Source organism: Somniosus microcephalus, chromosome 5 (assembly GCF_052327205.1).
Source record: "Somniosus microcephalus isolate GS21.2 chromosome 5, FLI_Smic_1.0, whole genome shotgun sequence".
Classification (NCBI taxonomy): domain Eukaryota; kingdom Metazoa; phylum Chordata; class Chondrichthyes; order Squaliformes; family Somniosidae; genus Somniosus; species Somniosus microcephalus.
The window spans coordinates 19,086,575-19,105,844 of record NC_140991.1 but is presented as its reverse complement, the minus strand read 5'-3'; the positions used below and the strand labels follow the sequence as shown (position 1 = coordinate 19,105,844).

General features: G+C 49.2%; 1 protein-coding gene across 2 annotated transcripts in view; it reads right to left on the bottom strand.

Annotated features, from left to right (window-relative positions):
* Positions 1-19,270, bottom strand: part of mindy4 (MINDY lysine 48 deubiquitinase 4) — a 277,344-nt gene that overhangs the window by 240,534 nt on the left and 17,540 nt on the right. For both annotated transcript variants that reach the window (XM_085987410.1, XM_085987411.1), the window contains exons 2-4: positions 14,898-15,017; positions 12,086-12,312; positions 7,113-7,389 (exon numbers count right to left, since the gene is read on the bottom strand). In XM_085987410.1, the coding sequence (XP_085843536.1) occupies positions 7,113-7,389; positions 12,086-12,312; positions 14,898-15,017 (624 nt within the window). The remainder of the gene's footprint in view (positions 1-7,112; positions 7,390-12,085; positions 12,313-14,897; positions 15,018-19,270) is intronic.

Here is a 19,270-nt window from a genome sequence, read left to right as displayed (position 1 = left end):
AGGTAAACGTGTGTGGGCACTGAGCTACGGACAACTGACCCTCACACAGGTAAACGTGTGGGGCACTGAGCTACGGACAACTGACCCTCACACAGGTAAACGTGCGGGGCACTGAGGTACAGACAACTGACCTTCACACAGGTAAACGTGTGGGGCACTGAGCTACGGACAACTGACCCTCACACAGGTAAACGTGTGGGGCACTGAGCTACGGACAACTGACCCTCACATAGGTAAACGTGTGGGCACTGAGCTACGGACAACTGACCCTCACACAGGTAAACGTGAGGGGCACTGAGCTATGGACAACTGACCCTCACAGGTAAACGTGTGGGGCACTGAGCTACGGACAACTGACCCGCACACAGGTAAACGTGTGTGGGCACTGAGCTACGGACAACTGACCCTCACGGGTAAATGTGTGGGGCACTGAGCTACAGACAACTGACCCTCACACAGGTAAACGTGTGGGGCACTGAGCTACGGACAACTGACCCTCACGGGTAAACGTGTGGGGCACTGAGCTACGGACAACTGACCCTCACAGGCAAACGTGTGTGGGCACTTAGCTACGGACAACTGACCCTCACACAGGTAAACGTGTGTGGGCACTGAGCTACAGACCACTGACCCTCACACAGGTAAACGTGTGTGGGCACTGAGCTGCAGACCACTGACCCTCACACAGGTAAACGTGTGGGGCACTGAGCTACGGACAACTGACCCTCACACAGGTAAACGTGTGTGGGCACTGAGCTACGGACAACTGACCCTCACACAGGTAAACGTGTGGGCACTGAGCTACGGACAACTGACCCTCACACAGGTAAACGTGTGTGGGCACTGAGCTACGGACAACTGACCCTCACACAGGTAAACGTGTGGGGCACTGAGCTACGGACAACTGACGCTCACACAGGTAAACGTGTGGGGCACTGGGCTACGGACAACTGACCCTCACACAGGTAAACGTGTGGGGCACTGAGCTACGGACAACTGACCCTCACACAGGTAAACGTGTGTGGGCACTGACCTACAGACAACTGACCCTCACAGGTAAACGTGTGTGGCACTGAGCTACGGACAACTGACCATCACACAGGTAAACGTGTGTGGGCACTGAGCTACGGACAACTGACCCTCACACAGGTAAACGTGTGTGGGCACTGACCTACAGACAACTGACCCTCACACAGGTAAACGTGTGGGGCACTGAGCTACGGACAACTGACCCTCACACAGGTAAACGTGTGGGGCACTGAGCTACGGACAACTGACCCTCACACAGGTAAACGTGTGGGCACTGAGCTACGGACAACTGACCCTCACACAGGTAAACGTGTGGGGCACTGAGCTACGGACAACTGACCCTCACACAGGTAAACGTGTGGCGCACTGAGCTACGGAAAACTGACCCTCACGGGTAAACGTGTGTGGGCACTGAGCTATGGACAACGGACCTTCACGGGTAAACGTGTGTGGGCACTGAGCTACGGACAACTGACCCTCACAGGTAAACGTGTGCAGGCACTGAGCTATGGACAACTGACCCTCACGGGTAAATGTGTGTGGGCACTGAGCTACGGACAACAGACCCTCACAGGTAAACGTGTGTGGGCACTGAGCTACGGACAACTGACCCTCACACAGGTAAACGTGTGACGCACTGAGCTACGGACAACTGACCCTCACACAGGTAAACGTGTGTGGGCACTGAGCTATGGACAACTGACCCTCACACAGGTAAACGCGTGTGGGACACTGAGCTACGGACAACTGACCCTCACGGGTAAACGTGTGGGGCACTGAGCTACGGAGAACTGACCCTCACGGGTAAACGTGTGGGGCACTGAGCTACGGACAACTGACCCTCACACAGGTAAACGTGTGTGGGCACTGAGCTACGGACAACTGACCGTCACACAGGTAAACGTGTGTGGGCACTGAGCTACGCACAACTGACCCTCATGGGTAAACGTGTGCGGCACTGAGCTACGGACCACTGACCCTCACGGGTAAACGTGTGTGCGCACTGAGCTACGGACAACTGACCCTCACGGGTAAATATATGTGGGCACTGAGCTACGGACAACTGACCCTCACACAGGTAAACGTGTGTGGGTACTGAGCTCCGGACAACTGACCTTCACACAGGTAAACGTGTGGGGCACTGAGCTACGGAAAACTGACCCTCACACAGGTAAACATGTGGTCACTGAGCTACGGACAACTGACCCTCACACAGGTAAACATGTGGGACACTGAGCTACAGACAACTGACCCTCACAGGTAAACGTGTGGGGCACTGAGCTACGGACAACTGACCCTCACACAGGTAAACGTGTGTGGGCACTGAGCTACGGACAACTGACCCTCACACAGGTAAACGTGTGGGGCACTGAGCTACGGACAACTGACCCTCACACAGGTAAACGTGCGGGGCACTGAGGTACAGACAACTGACCTTCACACAGGTAAACGTGTGGGGCACTGAGCTACGGACAACTGACCCTCACACAGGTAAACGTGTGGGGCACTGAGCTACGGACAACTGACCCTCACATAGGTAAACGTGTGGGCACTGAGCTACGGACAACTGACCCTCACGGGTAAATGTGTGGGGCACTGAGCTACAGACAACTGACCCTCACACAGGTAAACGTGTGGGGCACTGAGCTACGGACAACTGACCCTCACGGGTAAACGTGTGGGGCACTGAGCTACGGACAACTGACCCTCACAGGCAAACGTGTGTGGGCACTTAGCTACGGACAACTGACCCTCACACAGGTAAACGTGTGTGGGCACTGAGCTACAGACCACTGACCCTCACACAGGTAAACGTGTGTGGGCACTGAGCTGCAGACCACTGACCCTCACACAGGTAAACGTGTGGGGCACTGAGCTACGGACAACTGACCCTCACACAGGTAAACGTGTGTGGGCACTGAGCTACGGACAACTGACCCTCACACAGGTAAACGTGTGGGCACTGAGCTACGGACAACTGACCCTCACACAGGTAAACGTGTGTGGGCACTGAGCTACGGACAACTGACCCTCACACAGGTAAACGTGTGGGGCACTGAGCTACGGACAACTGACGCTCACACAGGTAAACGTGTGGGGCACTGGGCTACGGACAACTGACCCTCACACAGGTAAACGTGTGGGGCACTGAGCTACGGACAACTGACCCTCACACAGGTAAACGTGTGTGGGCACTGACCTACAGACAACTGACCCTCACAGGTAAACGTGTGTGGCACTGAGCTACGGACAACTGACCATCACACAGGTAAACGTGTGTGGGCACTGAGCTACGGACAACTGACCCTCACACAGGTAAACGTGTGTGGGCACTGACCTACAGACAACTGACCCTCACACAAGTAAACGTGTGGGGCACTGAGCTACGGACAACTGACCCTCACACAGGTAAACGTGTGGGGCACTGAGCTACGGACAACTGACCCTCACACAGGTAAACGTGTGGGCACTGAGCTACGGACAACTGACCCTCACACAGGTAAACGTGTGGGGCACTGAGCTACGGACAACTGACCCTCACACAGGTAAACGTGTGGCGCACTGAGCTACGGAAAACTGACCCTCACGGGTAAACGTGTGTGGGCACTGAGCTATGGACAACGGACCTTCACGGGTAAACGTGTGTGGGCACTGAGCTACGGACAACTGACCCTCACAGGTAAACGTGTGCAGGCACTGAGCTATGGACAACTGACCCTCACGGGTAAATGTGTGTGGGCACTGAGCTACGGACAACAGACCCTCACAGGTAAACGTGTGTGGGCACTGAGCTACGGACAACTGACCCTCACACAGGTAAACGTGTGACGCACTGAGCTACGGACAACTGACCCTCACACAGGTAAACGTGTGTGGGCACTGAGCTATGGACAACTGACCCTCACACAGGTAAACGCGTGTGGGACACTGAGCTACGGACAACTGACCCTCACGGGTAAACGTGTGGGGCACTGAGCTACGGAGAACTGACCCTCACGGGTAAACGTGTGGGGCACTGAGCTACGGACAACTGACCCTCACACAGGTAAACGTGTGTGGGCACTGAGCTACGGACAACTGACCGTCACACAGGTAAACGTGTGTGGGCACTGAGCTACGCACAACTGACCCTCATGGGTAAACGTGTGCGGCACTGAGCTACGGACCACTGACCCTCACGGGTAAACGTGTGTGCGCACTGAGCTACGGACAACTGACCCTCACGGGTAAATATATGTGGGCACTGAGCTACGGACAACTGACCCTCACACAGGTAAACGTGTGTGGGTACTGAGCTCCGGACAACTGACCCTCACACAGGTAAACGTGTGGGGCACTGAGCTACGGACAACTGACCTTCACACAGGTAAACGTGTGGGGCACTGAGCTATGGACAATTGACCCTCACCGGTAAACGTGTGGGGCACTGAGCTACGGACAACTGACCCTCACACAGGTAAACGTGTGTGGGCACTGACCTACGGACAACTGACCCTCACACAGGTAAACGTGTGGGGCACTGAGCTACGGACAACTGACCCTCACACAGGTAAACGTGTGTGGGGCACTGAGCTACGGACAACTGACCCTCACACAGGTAAACGTGTGGGGGCACTGAGCTACGGACAACTGACCCTCACACAGGTAAACGCGTGTGGGACACTGAGCTACGGACAACTGACCCTCACGGGTAAACGTGTGGGGCACTGAGCTACGGAGAACTGACCCTCACGGGTAAACGTGTGGGGCACTGAGCTACGGACAACTGACCCTCACACAGGTAAACGTGTGTGGGCACTGAGCTACGGACAACTGACCGTCACACAGGTAAACGTGTGTGGGCACTGAGCTACGCACAACTGACCCTCATGGGTAAACGTGTGGGGCACTGAGCTACGGACCACTGAACGTGTGTGCGCACTGAGCTACGGACAACTGACCCTCACGGGTAAACGTGTGTGGGCACTGAGCTACGGACAACTGACCCTCACGGGTAAATATGTGTGGGCACTGAGCTACGGACAACTGACCCTCACACAGGTAAACGTGTGGGGCACTGAGCTACGGACAACTGACCCTCACACAGGTAAACGTGTGTGGGCACTGAGCTACGGACAACTGACCGTCACACAGGTAAACGTGTGTGGGCACTGAGCTACGCACAACTGACCCTCATGGGTAAACGTGTGGGGCACTGAGCTACGGACCACTGACCCTCACGGGTAAACGTGTGTGCGCACTGTGCTGCGGACAACTGACCCTCACGGGTAAACGTGTGTGGGCACTGAGCTACGGACAACTGACCCTCACGGGTAAATATGTGTGGGCACTGAGCTACGGACAACTGACCCTCACACAGGTAAACGTGTGGGGCACGGAGCTACGGGCAACTGACCCTCACAGGTAAACGTGTGGGGCACTGAGCTACGGACAACTGACCGTCACACAGGTAAACTTTTGTGGGCACTGAGCTACGGACAACTGACCCTCACACAGGTAAACGTGTGGGGCACTGAGCTACAGACAACTGACCCTCACAGGTAAACGTGTGTGGGCACTGAGCTACGGACAACTGACCCTCACACAGGTAAACGTGTGGGGCACTGAGCTACGGACAACTGACCCTCACACAGGTAAACGTGTGGGGCACTGAGCTACGGACAACTGACCCTCACACAGGTAAACGTGTGGGGGCACTCAGCTACGGACAACAGTCCCTCACACAGGTAAACGTGTGTGGGCACTGAGATACGGACAACTGACCCTCACAGGTAAACATGTGGGGCACTGAGCAACGGACAACTGACCCTTACACAGGTAAACGTGTGTGGCACTGAGCTACAGACAACTGACCCTCACACAGCTAAACGTGTGGGGCACTGAGCTACGGACAACTGACCCTCACACAGGTAAACGTGTGGGGGCACTGAGCTACGGACAACTGACCCTCACACAGGTAAACGTGTGTGGGGCACTGAGCTACCGACAACTGACCCTCACGGGTAAACGTGTGTGGGCACTGAGCTACGGACAACTGACCCTCACACAGGTAAACGTGTGTGGGGCACTGAGCTACGGACAACTGACCCTCACACAGGTAAACGTGTGTGGCACTGAGCTACGGACAACTGACCTTCGCAGGTAAACGTGTGTGGGGCACTGAGCTACGGACAACTGACCCTCACACAGGTAAACGTGTGGGGCACTGAGCTACGGACAACTTACCCTCACAGGTAAATGTGTGGGCCACTGAGCTACGGACAACTGACCCTCACAGGTAAATGTGTGGGGCACTGAGCTATGGACAACTGACCCTCACAGGTAAATGTGTGGGGCACTGAGCTACGGACAACTGACCCTCACAGGTAAATGTGTGGGGCACTGAGCTGCGGACAACTGACCCTCACACAGGTAAACTGCTATTTGGGCGTCAGCCGTGGCTCAGTGGGTAGCGCTCTCGTCTCCGAGTCAGAAGGCTGTGCGGTTCGAGTCCCGCTCCAGAGACTTGAGGACATAAAGCTAGGCGGACATTCCAGTGCAGTGCTGAGAGAGTGCTGCACTGTCCGAGGTGCCGTCTTTCGGATGAGACGTTAAACCGAGGCCCCGTCTGCTCTCGCAGGTGGACGTAGAAGATCCCATGGCACTATTTTGAAAGAAGAGCAGGGGAGTTTTCCCCGGTGTCCTGGCCAATATTAATCCCTCAATTAACATCACTAAAGAAACAGATTGTCTGGTCATTATCACATTGCTGTTTGTGGGAGCTTGCTGTGCGCAAATTAGCTGCCACATTTCCTACATTACAACAGTGACTACACTTCAAAAGTGCTTCATTGGCTGTAAAGCGCTTTGGGAAATCCTGAATTTGTGAAAGGCGCTACAGAAATGCAAGTCTTTCCTTTCTTTATTTGGGCAAATGACTGGAAGGCTCCCAGTCCTGGTGGAATTGTGCTGTCCTGCAGGTTGTCGCCCAAGAGAGACGGGGAGAATAATGCAGGGAGGGAAGAAAATGCAATTTAGTTGCATTCTGGAATCTTCTTGGGATATCGGTAGGACCTCAACCAAGTGATCAAGTAACTACCTACCTCCTGTACTGTGCGGACTGGCCCAGACAACAAACCACGTACAATGCGAGTGGACCGTAGCCTCTGTGGCTCCACGTTTGTCCCTCTGGCCTCCACGGGAAACATGCTGGACCTGGAAGAATCTGATGAAAGGATGTTAACAGGAAGGTGTCCCGGTTCACCTCCTGAAGGGCATTCATTGCCACCTGGAGGTCTATCCTTCTTCTTGAGCGAGCTCTGTAGAATCTTCGAAGAAGGCACAGGCATACAGGTCAAACCAGCTGAATCATTAGAGAACCTAGGAATGGAACGGAACAGAATCGTGGTTACCTGCTAGTGACTACGATGAGGAATATTACACTAATGAAAGATAGTCATCTTTGACCCGTAAATACCGGGAAGAAGCAGAGGAGTGGGACTAATTGGATAGCTCTTTCGAAGAGCTGGCACTGGCAAGTGGGCAGAATGGTCACCTTTTAAAATTTATTCCTGGGATGTGGGCGTCACTGGCAAGGCCAGCATTTATTGCTCATCCCTAATTGCCCTCGAGAAGGTGGCGGTGAGCCGCCTTCTTGAACCGCTGCAGTCCGTGTGGTGAAGGTACTCCCACAGTGCTGTTAGGTAGGGAGTTCCAGGATTTTGACCCAGTGACAATGAAGGATCGGCGATATATTTCCAAGTCAGGATGGTGTGTGACTTGGAGGGGAACTTGGAGGTGGTGGTGTTCCCATGCGCCTGCTGCCCTTGTCCTTCTAGGTGGAAGAGGTCGCAGGTTTGGGAGGTGCTGCTGAAGAAGCCTTGGCAAGTTGCTGCAGTGCATCTTGTAGATGGTACACACTGCAGCCACGGTACGCTGGTGGTGGAGGGAATGAATGTTTAAAGTGGTGAATGGGGCGCCAATCAAGTGGGCTGCTTTGTCCTGGATGGTGTCGAGCTTCTCGAGTGTTGTTGGAGCTGCACTCATCTAGGCAAGTGGAGAGTATTCCATCACACTCCTTACTTGTGCCTTGTAGATGGTGGAAAGGCTTTGGGGAGTCAGCAGGTGAGACACTCGCCGCAGAATACCCAGCCTCTGACCTGCTCTTGTAACCACAGTATTTATGTGGCTGGTCCAGTTAAGTTTCTGGTCAATGGTGAACCCCAGGATGTTGATGGTGGGGAACTCGGCAATGGTAATGCCGTTGAATGTCATGGGGCGGTGGTTAGACTCTCACTTGTTGAAGATAGTCATTGCCTGGCACTTTTGTGGCACGAATGTTACCTGCCACTTATCAGCCCAAGCCTGAATGTCGTCCAGGTCTTGTTGCATGCGGGCATGGACTGCTTCATTATCTGAGGAGTTGCAAATGGAACTGAACACTGTGCAATCATCAGCGAACATCCCCATTTCTGACCTTATGTTGGAGGGAAGGTCACTGATGAAGCAGCGGAAGATGGTTGGGCCTAGGACACTGCCTGAGAAACTCCTGCAGCGATGTCCCAGGGCCCGAGAGGATTGACCTCCAACAACTACAAGCATCTTCCTTTGTGCTACGTATGACTCCAGCCAGTGGAACGTTTTCCCCCTGATTCCCATTGACTTCAATTTTGCTAGGGCTCCTTGATGCCGCACTCGGTCAAATGCTGCCTTGATGTCTAGGGCAGCCACTCTCACCTCACCTCTGGAATTCAGCTCCTTTGTCCATGTTTGGACCAAGGCTGTAATGAGGTCTGGAGCGGAGTGGTCCTGGCAGAACGCAAACTGAGCATTGGTGAACAGGTTATTGGCAAGTGCCACTTGATAGCACTGTCGACGATAACCTTCCATCACTTTGCTGATTGTGAGTAGACTGATGGGGCGGTAATTGACCAGATTGGATTTGTCCTGCTTTTTGTGGACAGGACATACCTGGGCAGTTTTCCACATTGTCGGATAGGTGCCAGTGTTGGAGCTGTACTGGAACAGCTTGGCTAGAGGTGCAGCTAGTTCAGGATGTTGTCAGGGCCCATAGCCTTTGTTGCGTCCAGTGCGCTCAGCCATTTCTTGAGATCATCTGGAGTGAATCGAATTAGCTGAAGACTGGCTTCTGTGATGGTGTGGACCTCAGAAGGAAACTGATAAGGATCATCCACTCGGCTGAAGATGGTTGCAAACGCTTCAACCTTGTCTTTTGCAATCGTGTGCTGGTTCCGTCATCATTAAGGATGGGCAGCTATGTTCTACCGGTGCTACCGAGCCACTCTTGGTGATGGACATTGAAGTCCCCAACCCAGAGTACATTCTGTGCCCTTGCTACCCACAGTGCTTCTCCCAAGTGGTGTTCAACATGGAGGAGTACTGATTCATCAGCTGAGGGAGGGTGGTAGGTGGTAATCAGTAGGAGGTTTACTTGCCCATGCTTGACCTGAAGTCATGAAACTTCATGGGGTCCGGAGTCAATGTTGAGAACTCCCAGGGCCACTCCCTCCCGACTGTATATTGTTTTTCGTAGCGGTTGTGTACAACTGTGTGGCTTGCTTGGCCATTTCAGGGGGCAGTTAAGAGTCAACCACATTGCTGTGGGTCTGGAGTCACATATAGGCCAGACCAGGTAAGGACGACAGATTTCCTTCCCTGAAGGACATTCGTGAACCAGATGGGTTTTTACAACAATCTGATAGTATTAGTGATGATGACCATGAAGCTATTTAATTAACTGAATTTAAATTCCCCAGCTGCCATGGTGGTATCTGAACTCGTGTCTCTGGATCATTAGCCCAGGCCTCGTGATTACTAGTCCAGTAACACACCACTATGCTACCGCTCCCGTTATGTGCTGCATCAGTCTATGAATGAATAATTTTTTATGAATCGCTTGTTGCCAGCACCAAGTTCTCCTAGTTCAAGTATATTAAAACGAGATCCAGAGATACAGTGAGTTGGGCTTGTGACATCTATACGCAACATTACTTACTGGTGTATTTTTCAGTAAACCACACTCATTGGGGTTTATGGTATCACAGTGAAGCTGGATAAATATATGTCTTAGAATGGGATTGAAGTTATTAGAACATAAGAATTAGGAGGAATAGGCCACACGGCCCCTCGAGCCTGCTCCGCCATTCAATAAGATCATGGCTGATCTTCGACCTCAACTCCACTTTCCCGCCCGATCTCCATATCCCTTGATTCCCCTAGAGTCCAAAAATCTATGGATCTCAGCCTTGAATATACTCAACGATTCAGCATCCACAGCCCTTTGGAGTAGAGAATTCCAAAGATTCACAACCCTCAGTGAAGAAATTCCTCCATCTCAGTCTTAAATGGCCAACCTCTTATCCTGAGACTATGACCACTAGCTCTAGGCTCTCCAGCCAGGGGAAACAATCTTTCAGCATCTACCCTGTTAATCCCCCTTAGAATCTTCTATGTTTCTATGAGATCACCGCTCATTCTTCTAAACTCCAGAGTATAATCCCACTCTCTACTCAATCTCTCCTCTTGGACAACCCTCTCATTCCAGGGATCAATCTAGGTGAATCTTCGTTGCACCACCTCCAAGGCAAGTATGTCCTTTCTCAGATAAGGAGACCAAAACTGTGCACAGTACTCCAGGTGTGGTCTCACCAAGGCCCTGTACAATTGTAGCAAGACTGCCTTACTCCTGCACTCCAACCCCCTTGCAGTAAAACAGAGCGATCCAAAAATGATCAAATGCTCCGCGGGACACGATGGTTTTGTCCTGCTGGAACCGTGGAGACGTGATTGGAGAATGGGAAACTTTTCTTCAAAAAAACAGATGAAATGGTAGATGTCAACAATGATTGCACTCGGTATCACTGAGGCATGGCATCGTCCTCACTGGAGGGGTGGCAACTGACATGCAATCACTCATGATAATCAACGCTAACACTTCCCCAACCCAGTTGTGAGATTGTGACATTAACTAGGAAGGACGGGCGGGGGGGGGGGAGAAATGGGAAAGAGAGCTGACCAGCCCCTGACACCAAGTCTCCTGCTACATGAACGTCCTGTAATAAAGTGACAGAAGCCCTAATTTGGCCAGTTTTGCAGAAAACTCTGTCGAATGCAGTTCTCCAAGTGCTGACAAAACATATTTCAACAGTGCTGTGTGGATCTCAGCCACTATCAGCCTCATGGCTTACATCGAATTTACAGCACAGAAACAGGCCATTCAGCCCAACTGGTCTATCCCGGTGTTTATGCTCCACGCGAGCCTCCTCCCACCCTACTTCATCTAACCCTATCTGCATATCCTTCTATTCCTTTCTCCTTCATATACTTATCTAACTGCCCCTTAAATGCATTTATGCTATTCACCTCAACTCCCTGTAATTGCAAGCTCCACGTTCGAATTACTCTCTGTGTAAAGAGGTTTCTCCTGAATTACCTATTGGATTTATTAGTGACTCTTTTATTTATGGCCCCTAGTTCTGGTCTCCCCCACAAGTGGAAACATCTTCTCTAAGTCTACCCTATCAAACCCTTTCATAATTTTAAAGACCTCTATTAGGTCACCCCTCGGTGTTCTCTTTTCTAGAGGAGAGAGACCCGGCCTGTTCAATCTTCCAAGATAGCTATAACCTCTCAGTTCTGATACAGGAAACTTTGTGATATCCGGCACCGACGGGACTGGCGTGTTGCCGATCTATCAAAACTGCCGGACATACAAAGTTAATGTTGAAGCATACGGAGGTTTTCATCTCCGTATCTGACAACAAACACTGTTGCTTAGCAACAGCTTCTAAAGAGTCGGCTGCAGCTGCAAGCGTCTCTAGCTGAAGCTGTTGCTATAGCTACAGACCTTGCAGTGCCTGACTGGGGAAAAAAAAAGAACGAGAACTAAAAAAACTTATAGAAAACGGCTCCTGATTTTTGCCGTTAGATCGAGTATTCCGGACATACAACCTCCGGATAAACCAAAGTTTCCTGTATTATCATTTGAACATTACCAAACTCTCGTCAGCTGCCCCTTTGTTGTAATTGTCATGCACTCGTAGCGGACTTATTGTACCTGCAAGCCTCTGTTTTATTCATGTCGTGAAATGCTACGCCCCCGTCCTCATCAGAGAGGTCGTAGATGTTTACGAAGGCACTGTCAAAGCGCACTCCTTTGGTTCGCTGGCTTACGATAGCTGGCGCTCGAAAATTGTCCCGCGCCATATTCTTTGTGTTCTCAGAACTGTCCAGGAAGTATTTTGTGATTATCTCGAGCATCGTCTTCAGAGGCATCACCTGAGCCTGCAAGAGAGTTTTTTTTTTTTTAAATACCGTACCTTCCCAATGGTCAATGAGGTTCGACGAGTCAAGAATCACCATTGCAAAGTAAAACATTCATTGGTCTCCTACAAGAAGTAATGCAGAAATAGTATTTGGCTGATTCATGTTCCTCCAAAAACTGGCCTCTTGTGCATCCTTGATTACCTCTCGCCCCTCCATTGGTGGCCGTGCCTCCAGTTGCCTAGGTCCCAAGCTCTGGAATTCCCTCCCTAAACCTCTCCGTGTCTCTCTCCTCCTTTAATACACGCCTTAAAACCTACCTCTTTGACTAAACTTTGGTCACGGGATTGGGGGTAATATACTGGCATGGGTGGAAGATTGGCTATCTAACAGAAAACAAAGAGTTGGGATAAATGGTTCATTCTCGGGCTGGCAATCAGTAACTAGTGGTGTTCCGCAGGGGTCAGTGCTGGGACCCCAACTCTTTACAATCTATATTAACGATTTGGAGGAAGGGACCGAGTGCAACATATCCAAGTTTGCCGACGATACAAAGATGGGAGGGAAAGCAATGAGTGAGGAGGACATAAAAAACCTGCAAAAGGACATAGACAGGCTAAGTGAGTGGGCAGAGATTTGGCAGATGCAATATAATGTTGGAAAGTGTGAGGTTATGCACTTTGGCAGAAAAAAATCAAAGAGCAAGTTATTATCCAAATGGAGAGAAACTGCAAAGTGCTACAGTACAAAGGGATCTGGGGGTCCTGGTGCATGAAACACAAAAAGTTAGTATGCAGGTGCAGCAGGTGATCAGGAAGGCCAATGGAATCTTGGCTTTTATTGCAAGGGGGATGGAGTATAAAAACAGGGAAGTCTTGCTGCAGTTATACAGGGTATTGGTGAGGCCACACCTGGAATACTGCGTGCAGTTTTGGTTTCCATATTTAAGAAAAGATATACTTGCTCTCGAGGCAGTTCAGAGAAGGTTCACTCAGTTGATTCCAGAGATGAGGGGGTTGACTTATGAGGAAAGGTTGAGTAGGTTGGGCCTCTACTCATTGGAATTCAGAAGAATGAGAGGCGATCTTATCGAAACATATAAGATTGTGAGGGGGCTTGATCGGGTGGATGCGGGGAGGATGTTTCCACTGATGGGTGAGACTAGAACTAGGGGGCATAATCTAAGAATAAGGGGCTGCCCTTTCAAAACTGAGATGAGGAGAAACTTCTTCACTCAGAGGGTAGTAAATCTATGGAATTTGCTACCCCAGAGAGCTGTGGAAGCTGCAACATTAAATAAATTTAAAATGGAGATAGACAGTTTCCTAGCAGATAAGGGAATTAGGGGTTACGGGGAGAGGGCAGGGAAGTGGACGCAAGTCTGGATTCGGATCAGCCATGATCCTATTGAATGGCGGAGCAGGCCCGAGGGGCCGTATGGCCTACTCCTGCTTCTTATTATGTTCTTATATCATCTTAAATGGCTCGGTCTAAAATTTTGTCTAATCGCACTCCTGTGACACGCCTTGGATTGTTTTTTGCTACATTAAAGCTGCTATAGGTAGCCCCCCAGAAAGCGTGCTTGGAACTCCCAGCTAATCATCTTCATCAACTACCCTAATGCAGTGAGAGTCGTCAATAAGCTGATTTCTCGCTCCATAATGTTAAGATCGATTAATGATTTCCACCTACCTCTGCTCTACATGGGATACAAAATCTGAATGCCATTCAATTGCTTAGTTTGCTAATCGCACCTGATTTGCATAGGGGGCAAACAAATGGCACACATTTGGAAAACTTCAAAGGGGGGAAAAAAAAACATCTGATGTGCTATCTACAGGTTCGACGTTCTAGACGAAGCCTACAACCTAAATGAAAGAATATTGCAGCCCCGCTTGGAAAGCTGTACAGAAACCCCATCTCTAGTTCTTCGACTCAGTCAAGAACCACGTAGACAAATTAATTTGATGAGGGCTTACTCCAGTTCAAGAGTCTATGCTTATGCTAGAATTTCAGTGCTCCATAGCTTATAGGATTCTAAACATAGCAACACTTCAAGATTTGTTAGCAAAGAATGGCACATATAAGGGTCGGTAACCAGAGGAAATTGGCAGAACAAACATTTTTTTTTTTTTTTTTGGGCACAGCAGCTCGTTCTAATCTGGAATGCACTGCCTGAAAGGGTGGCGAAAGCAGAATAGTTACTTTCAAAAGGGGAGAAAACTGCTGGGCTATGGGGAAAGAGATGAGGGGAGTGGGGCTGATTGGGCAGCTCTTTCAGAGAGCCAGCACAGGCACGATGGGCCAAATGGCCTCTTTCTGTATGTTTTACCTACCCAAGAAGAATTCTGCAAGGTCTGCATTCATACAGGCCGTGTCGGCTTGCTTTAAATGTTGGGCAGTGGGACATGCATGTTTCTGCTATTTTACAGATACAGACACAGGATACTTTCGACAGAGGTGGTGAGCCTGTTCCAGTGGAGGAAGAAAACCCCATTAAGCAAGCCTGTAAATGAAGACAGTGCTTGAAAGCCACTGCTGATCGCACCGGTTTTGACATTCCTTCCAGCTCGTCATTCAGCCAATGCAGTGAAATCCTTATTCACCTTGTTCTGTCTATAAAGCGATTCCAGGTGCAGCACTTTCTTGAGCTCATTTCGGGTATTAATGCTGGTCTCTGTGCGTGGAAGCTCCTGGTCCATGGCAGAAATCGTCTTCTTTAAACCCTGCGGAGGAAGGTGGGGGATGAGGAAATTATATTGGTATTCAACTGTAAAAGCATTTATTTTTTACTTCTTACTGGGACAGATCATTTCAGATCTCTTACTAGTGACGTACATCTTCGAGAGGTAGAAATACTGCAGCTGGCTGAATTTTTTTCTTGCAACTTTTGAGCCTCCGATCTCTTTGTATGTCATAATTTACACCCAGTGCAGTACTACCATATAAAACAAAGGTCCTGGATTCAAACACCACCTTCCTCCCCCTCCTTATTGCGACCCAGTGGCCTTGCTGTAAAGGGCATGAGTGAACCCTGGATGAGGACAGATTCAAGCTTGGCTTTGAGGCTCCTCCTTCACACTCACTCGCCATATATTCAGAATAGCCAACACCCATGGACCAGTACTTTAGCCTTCAGAAGAGATATGGAGAGAATTGGAAGGAGAAAAAAAACAATGATTTTATCAAATTTACACTACCATAGACCATACAACACCACCAATTTAATCGCCTGGAGATTTTGAAAATTTCAAAACTCAGATTGACAGGTTTTTGTACGGCAAGGGTATTAAGGGTTACGGAACCAAGATGGAGTTACAGATCAGCCACGATCTAATTGAATGGCTGAACAGGTTCAAGGGGCTGAACAGCCTCCTCCTGTTCTTAAGGATCTGCAAAGTTTCTGCTTGCCCCCAAAGGCAACTTGAGCAAAACTGCAGCTTACCTATCTAACCGTACACACAAACACACCTTGCTTGGCATGGCATTTTCACAGCCCCAGCAGCTAAGGAGCCATAGCATTCTGTATTTATCCTTATAGCCCTCCATTTTGTTCCCATCAGATCAGTATTAAAGGTCTTAATCAAGATAAAACTGATTGTTTGAATTGGGAGCGTGTGAGATATAGGCACTATTTCGACAAAGAGCAGGGGAGTTCTCCCCAGTGTCCTGGCCAATATTTATCTTTCAACCAACATCATTAAACAAAAACAGAATGACCCGTATATTCCGATACCTACGGGTGTGTACGAGCTGTGTAAACACCCGTAAGGACATCGGAATTGCCGCTTTCAGGCATGCGAAGCGCATGCACTGAAAACCAGCGTTTCCGATCTGTCAAGAATGGTCTCGACAGATCGGACGCCTGCCAATGTAGGGGTTCGCAAAAAATCCCCTCAGCCCCGAAGATACTGGAGGTATTAATCTACATCGTGGATGGAGACTGTGCGTGACTTTAAATTGCCTCTGGGTTGGACAATGTTTTAAAACGTGCCCAGAACCGCAAAAGGCTGCGTTGCGGCGCGTGGACAACACCGGAATCGAGGAACTTAGTGGAAAAATTCGCACACTTTAAGACAGTACATTTTATTAATAAAATTGTTCCCTGGAGTTTGGTCATTTCAAAGGGGTTTAAAAATGGCCGTCAGAAAAGCATGGCCAGGACAATGGGGCTTGGAAAAGCAGCTCGCAGCTCGTGGATGTCTGTGAAAAGTGGGAGGGTCAAGCAGTGGCAGCCAGATTCTGTCAATCAAAAACGGGAGTTTCCCTTCCCTGCTGACAATCGATGTTTATTTACTGAGACTGCTGTCTTGTTGACAAAGAATTATCCACTCAAGCTGCGGTTTCAATGACCGCAGGACAAAGGGCTTCTGTTTACCTAGTAATCCAACCCATTCAAAGCCCCTTACACACAATGAGACACACCGAAACTACGGAAAGGACTTTGATAGGGAACAGTTTAGAATGAATGGGTTTTTGAGTCACCCATTACTCCCTTTTGTTAGCCCAGAAACTCCGGATGTGGGCGGGAACATTTCGGCCCCAGAACGAAGACACATTCAAACCACTCCAAGCCCGTTTGAGTCAGCCAATCATGGCCTTTCTCTTGTGTATTCAAACTTTTCAGCGTGAATTTGCACACAGACCCTTTCAGCGCCAAACAGCAGGAACTCGCAGGATATAAAGATAGTTCCTGAGAAGCTATCGCTCTCTCTTATTTTCCTTGGACCACAGGCGAGCAGGTTTCTGACTCCTCTGCAAGGCAATCTAGTAAGGAGTTAAAGGGGGTGGTAATTTAAGGGAAATTGCTAAGATTGTTTAATTAACATTGTAGCCATTTATCCCTCGTTTTGCCGTCTGTCTTCCCCCATTTAAGCAATTGTACAGTGATTACTAAAATCGTGTGGTGTAGTTTTCTTTAGTTTAATAAAAGTTGATTTTCTCACATCCAGACCAGTTGTCCGTTTTAATATATCATTAATTATAAGTCCTCCAGTCAGAACTGGAAGGGTGGGTTTAGCGATTCGAAACCGCTGTTTGGGATTGGTCAGAGTGTAGTAGCAAAAGGCTGCCTGACCAGGTGAATTACCGTAAACCAAGTAAAGGAAGGTAAATTACCGTAAACCCCGAAAAGGATGCCCCCCTACACCTTGGAGAAGGGCCTCTGCGGGGGGGGAGTTCCGCTTTCTGCAGAACCTCCGCCCGCTGAAATCACTTAAAAATCTTACGCCTGGTAAAAGCAAGCGCAAGGCCTGCTTTTACCAGCATAAGAGTTGAAAAAAGTATTTAAAAATTTTTTCACTCATTTATAATTTTAAAATACTTTAAAAAAAGGTATGTTTATTTTTAGCCCCGTAAATTTTTTTCAAAAAATTACATTTTTGTTTAAAATTTAATTTATTGTAATTTTAACTCATTTTAAAAACGTGATTTTTTATTTATTTAATGTTTTACAGTGTTTTGGTGGTGATCTCCATTCATATATTTGACAGGTCTATCTGTCAAGTGTATGAAGGGAGATTCCCTTCTCCTATTGGCTGGCCTGGCCCACGTGATCCCAGGGATGCTCGCGAACCGCCTTCGCCTCTGGGATATGTGGGCCCTGCGCATTCCGACTGTGGAGAGGCCCAGCATCGGAACTATACGCACCTCAGGAGCCCGCAGGTAAGAGTGTAGGCTTTTTTCCCCCCGATAGGAGGCCTTGGCACGCAGGAAGCCTCCTATGCTCATTATCACTTTGCTGTTTCTGGGAGCTTGGGCAAATTGGCTGCTGCGTTTCCTACATTACAACAGTGACTACACTTCAAAAGTACTTCATTGGCTACAAAGCACTCCTGAGATCATGAAAGGCGCTATATAAATGCAAGTTCCTTCTTTTTCTTCACATAGTCATAGTTCAACTGGAATATAATTCCTTCCAATTTCAAACCTTGCTGGCGTGTTAACTTTATACTGATCGCAATTCTGTGCTCACGGTCCAAGTTTAATAAGCTGCTTGTATTAAACCCTCTCAGCATTTTTGAAACCGGGACCACACTTCCTCTTGACATTCTGCTCTCCAATGGAAACAAACAAGTTCTCATCTCTGCAGGACCTCTCTCTGACTCAGAAACCTCGAGTCGCAGAATCATCCTCATCACTCTCCTTGGTCAGTGCCCTATCCAATGCAACAGCCTCCTTCGAAAAGCAGGGTGCCCAGAACCACACAAAACAGTCCAAATGGGCAGAAAAAAAACCCACACACATCCTTAGGGCTTAGAAGCAGAACCACTGGTTTACAGTGACTGATGTCAAATTAAATTTTAATTACATGGAATTTCACAAAATGTAAAAATCTGCATTTTGGGGAATGTATGCACTTTGTATATTTTTCAGGGAAAATGGGGCCACTATCCCATATAATCAAGGCCAATAGTTTATAGCAACTGGAGTTTTACAAGGGATTTGGGGGAACTGCATTCCACGATTCTGTCCAGGTTTCCACAAAAACCAACAGCCAATAGCCTTGCTTATATTCCCAGTGTGTGGTTAGCACTGTTCATGTGAAGCCTTTCCATTCAGTGAATGGCCAATTATCACAGCAGCATTCTTTTCCATCTTAGTAACTCTCCCAAAGCATCAAAGCCGAGATTGGAACCTCATTGCATAGGGAAAGCACAAGTCCACACTCGAGTCCTAAGCCCATCCCATAGACCATCTAGACACTGATTGCAGGCGGAACTTGTTAGAGTTTGGCAACATCTCCGATCACCTCTTCCAACTTTCGTGCCTTTACTCTCTTCCCCATCCAACAGAGTTCATGCTGAGGTACAGTTCCATTGACCCCAGCCTATGGTACTCTGCCCAAGCAGACAATCTTCATATGTTAACATAGGAACAGGAGGAGGCCATTCAGCTCCTCGAGCCTGCTTCGCCATTCAATTAAATCGTGGCTGATCTGTACCCCAACTCCATATACCCGCCTTAGCTCCATATCCTT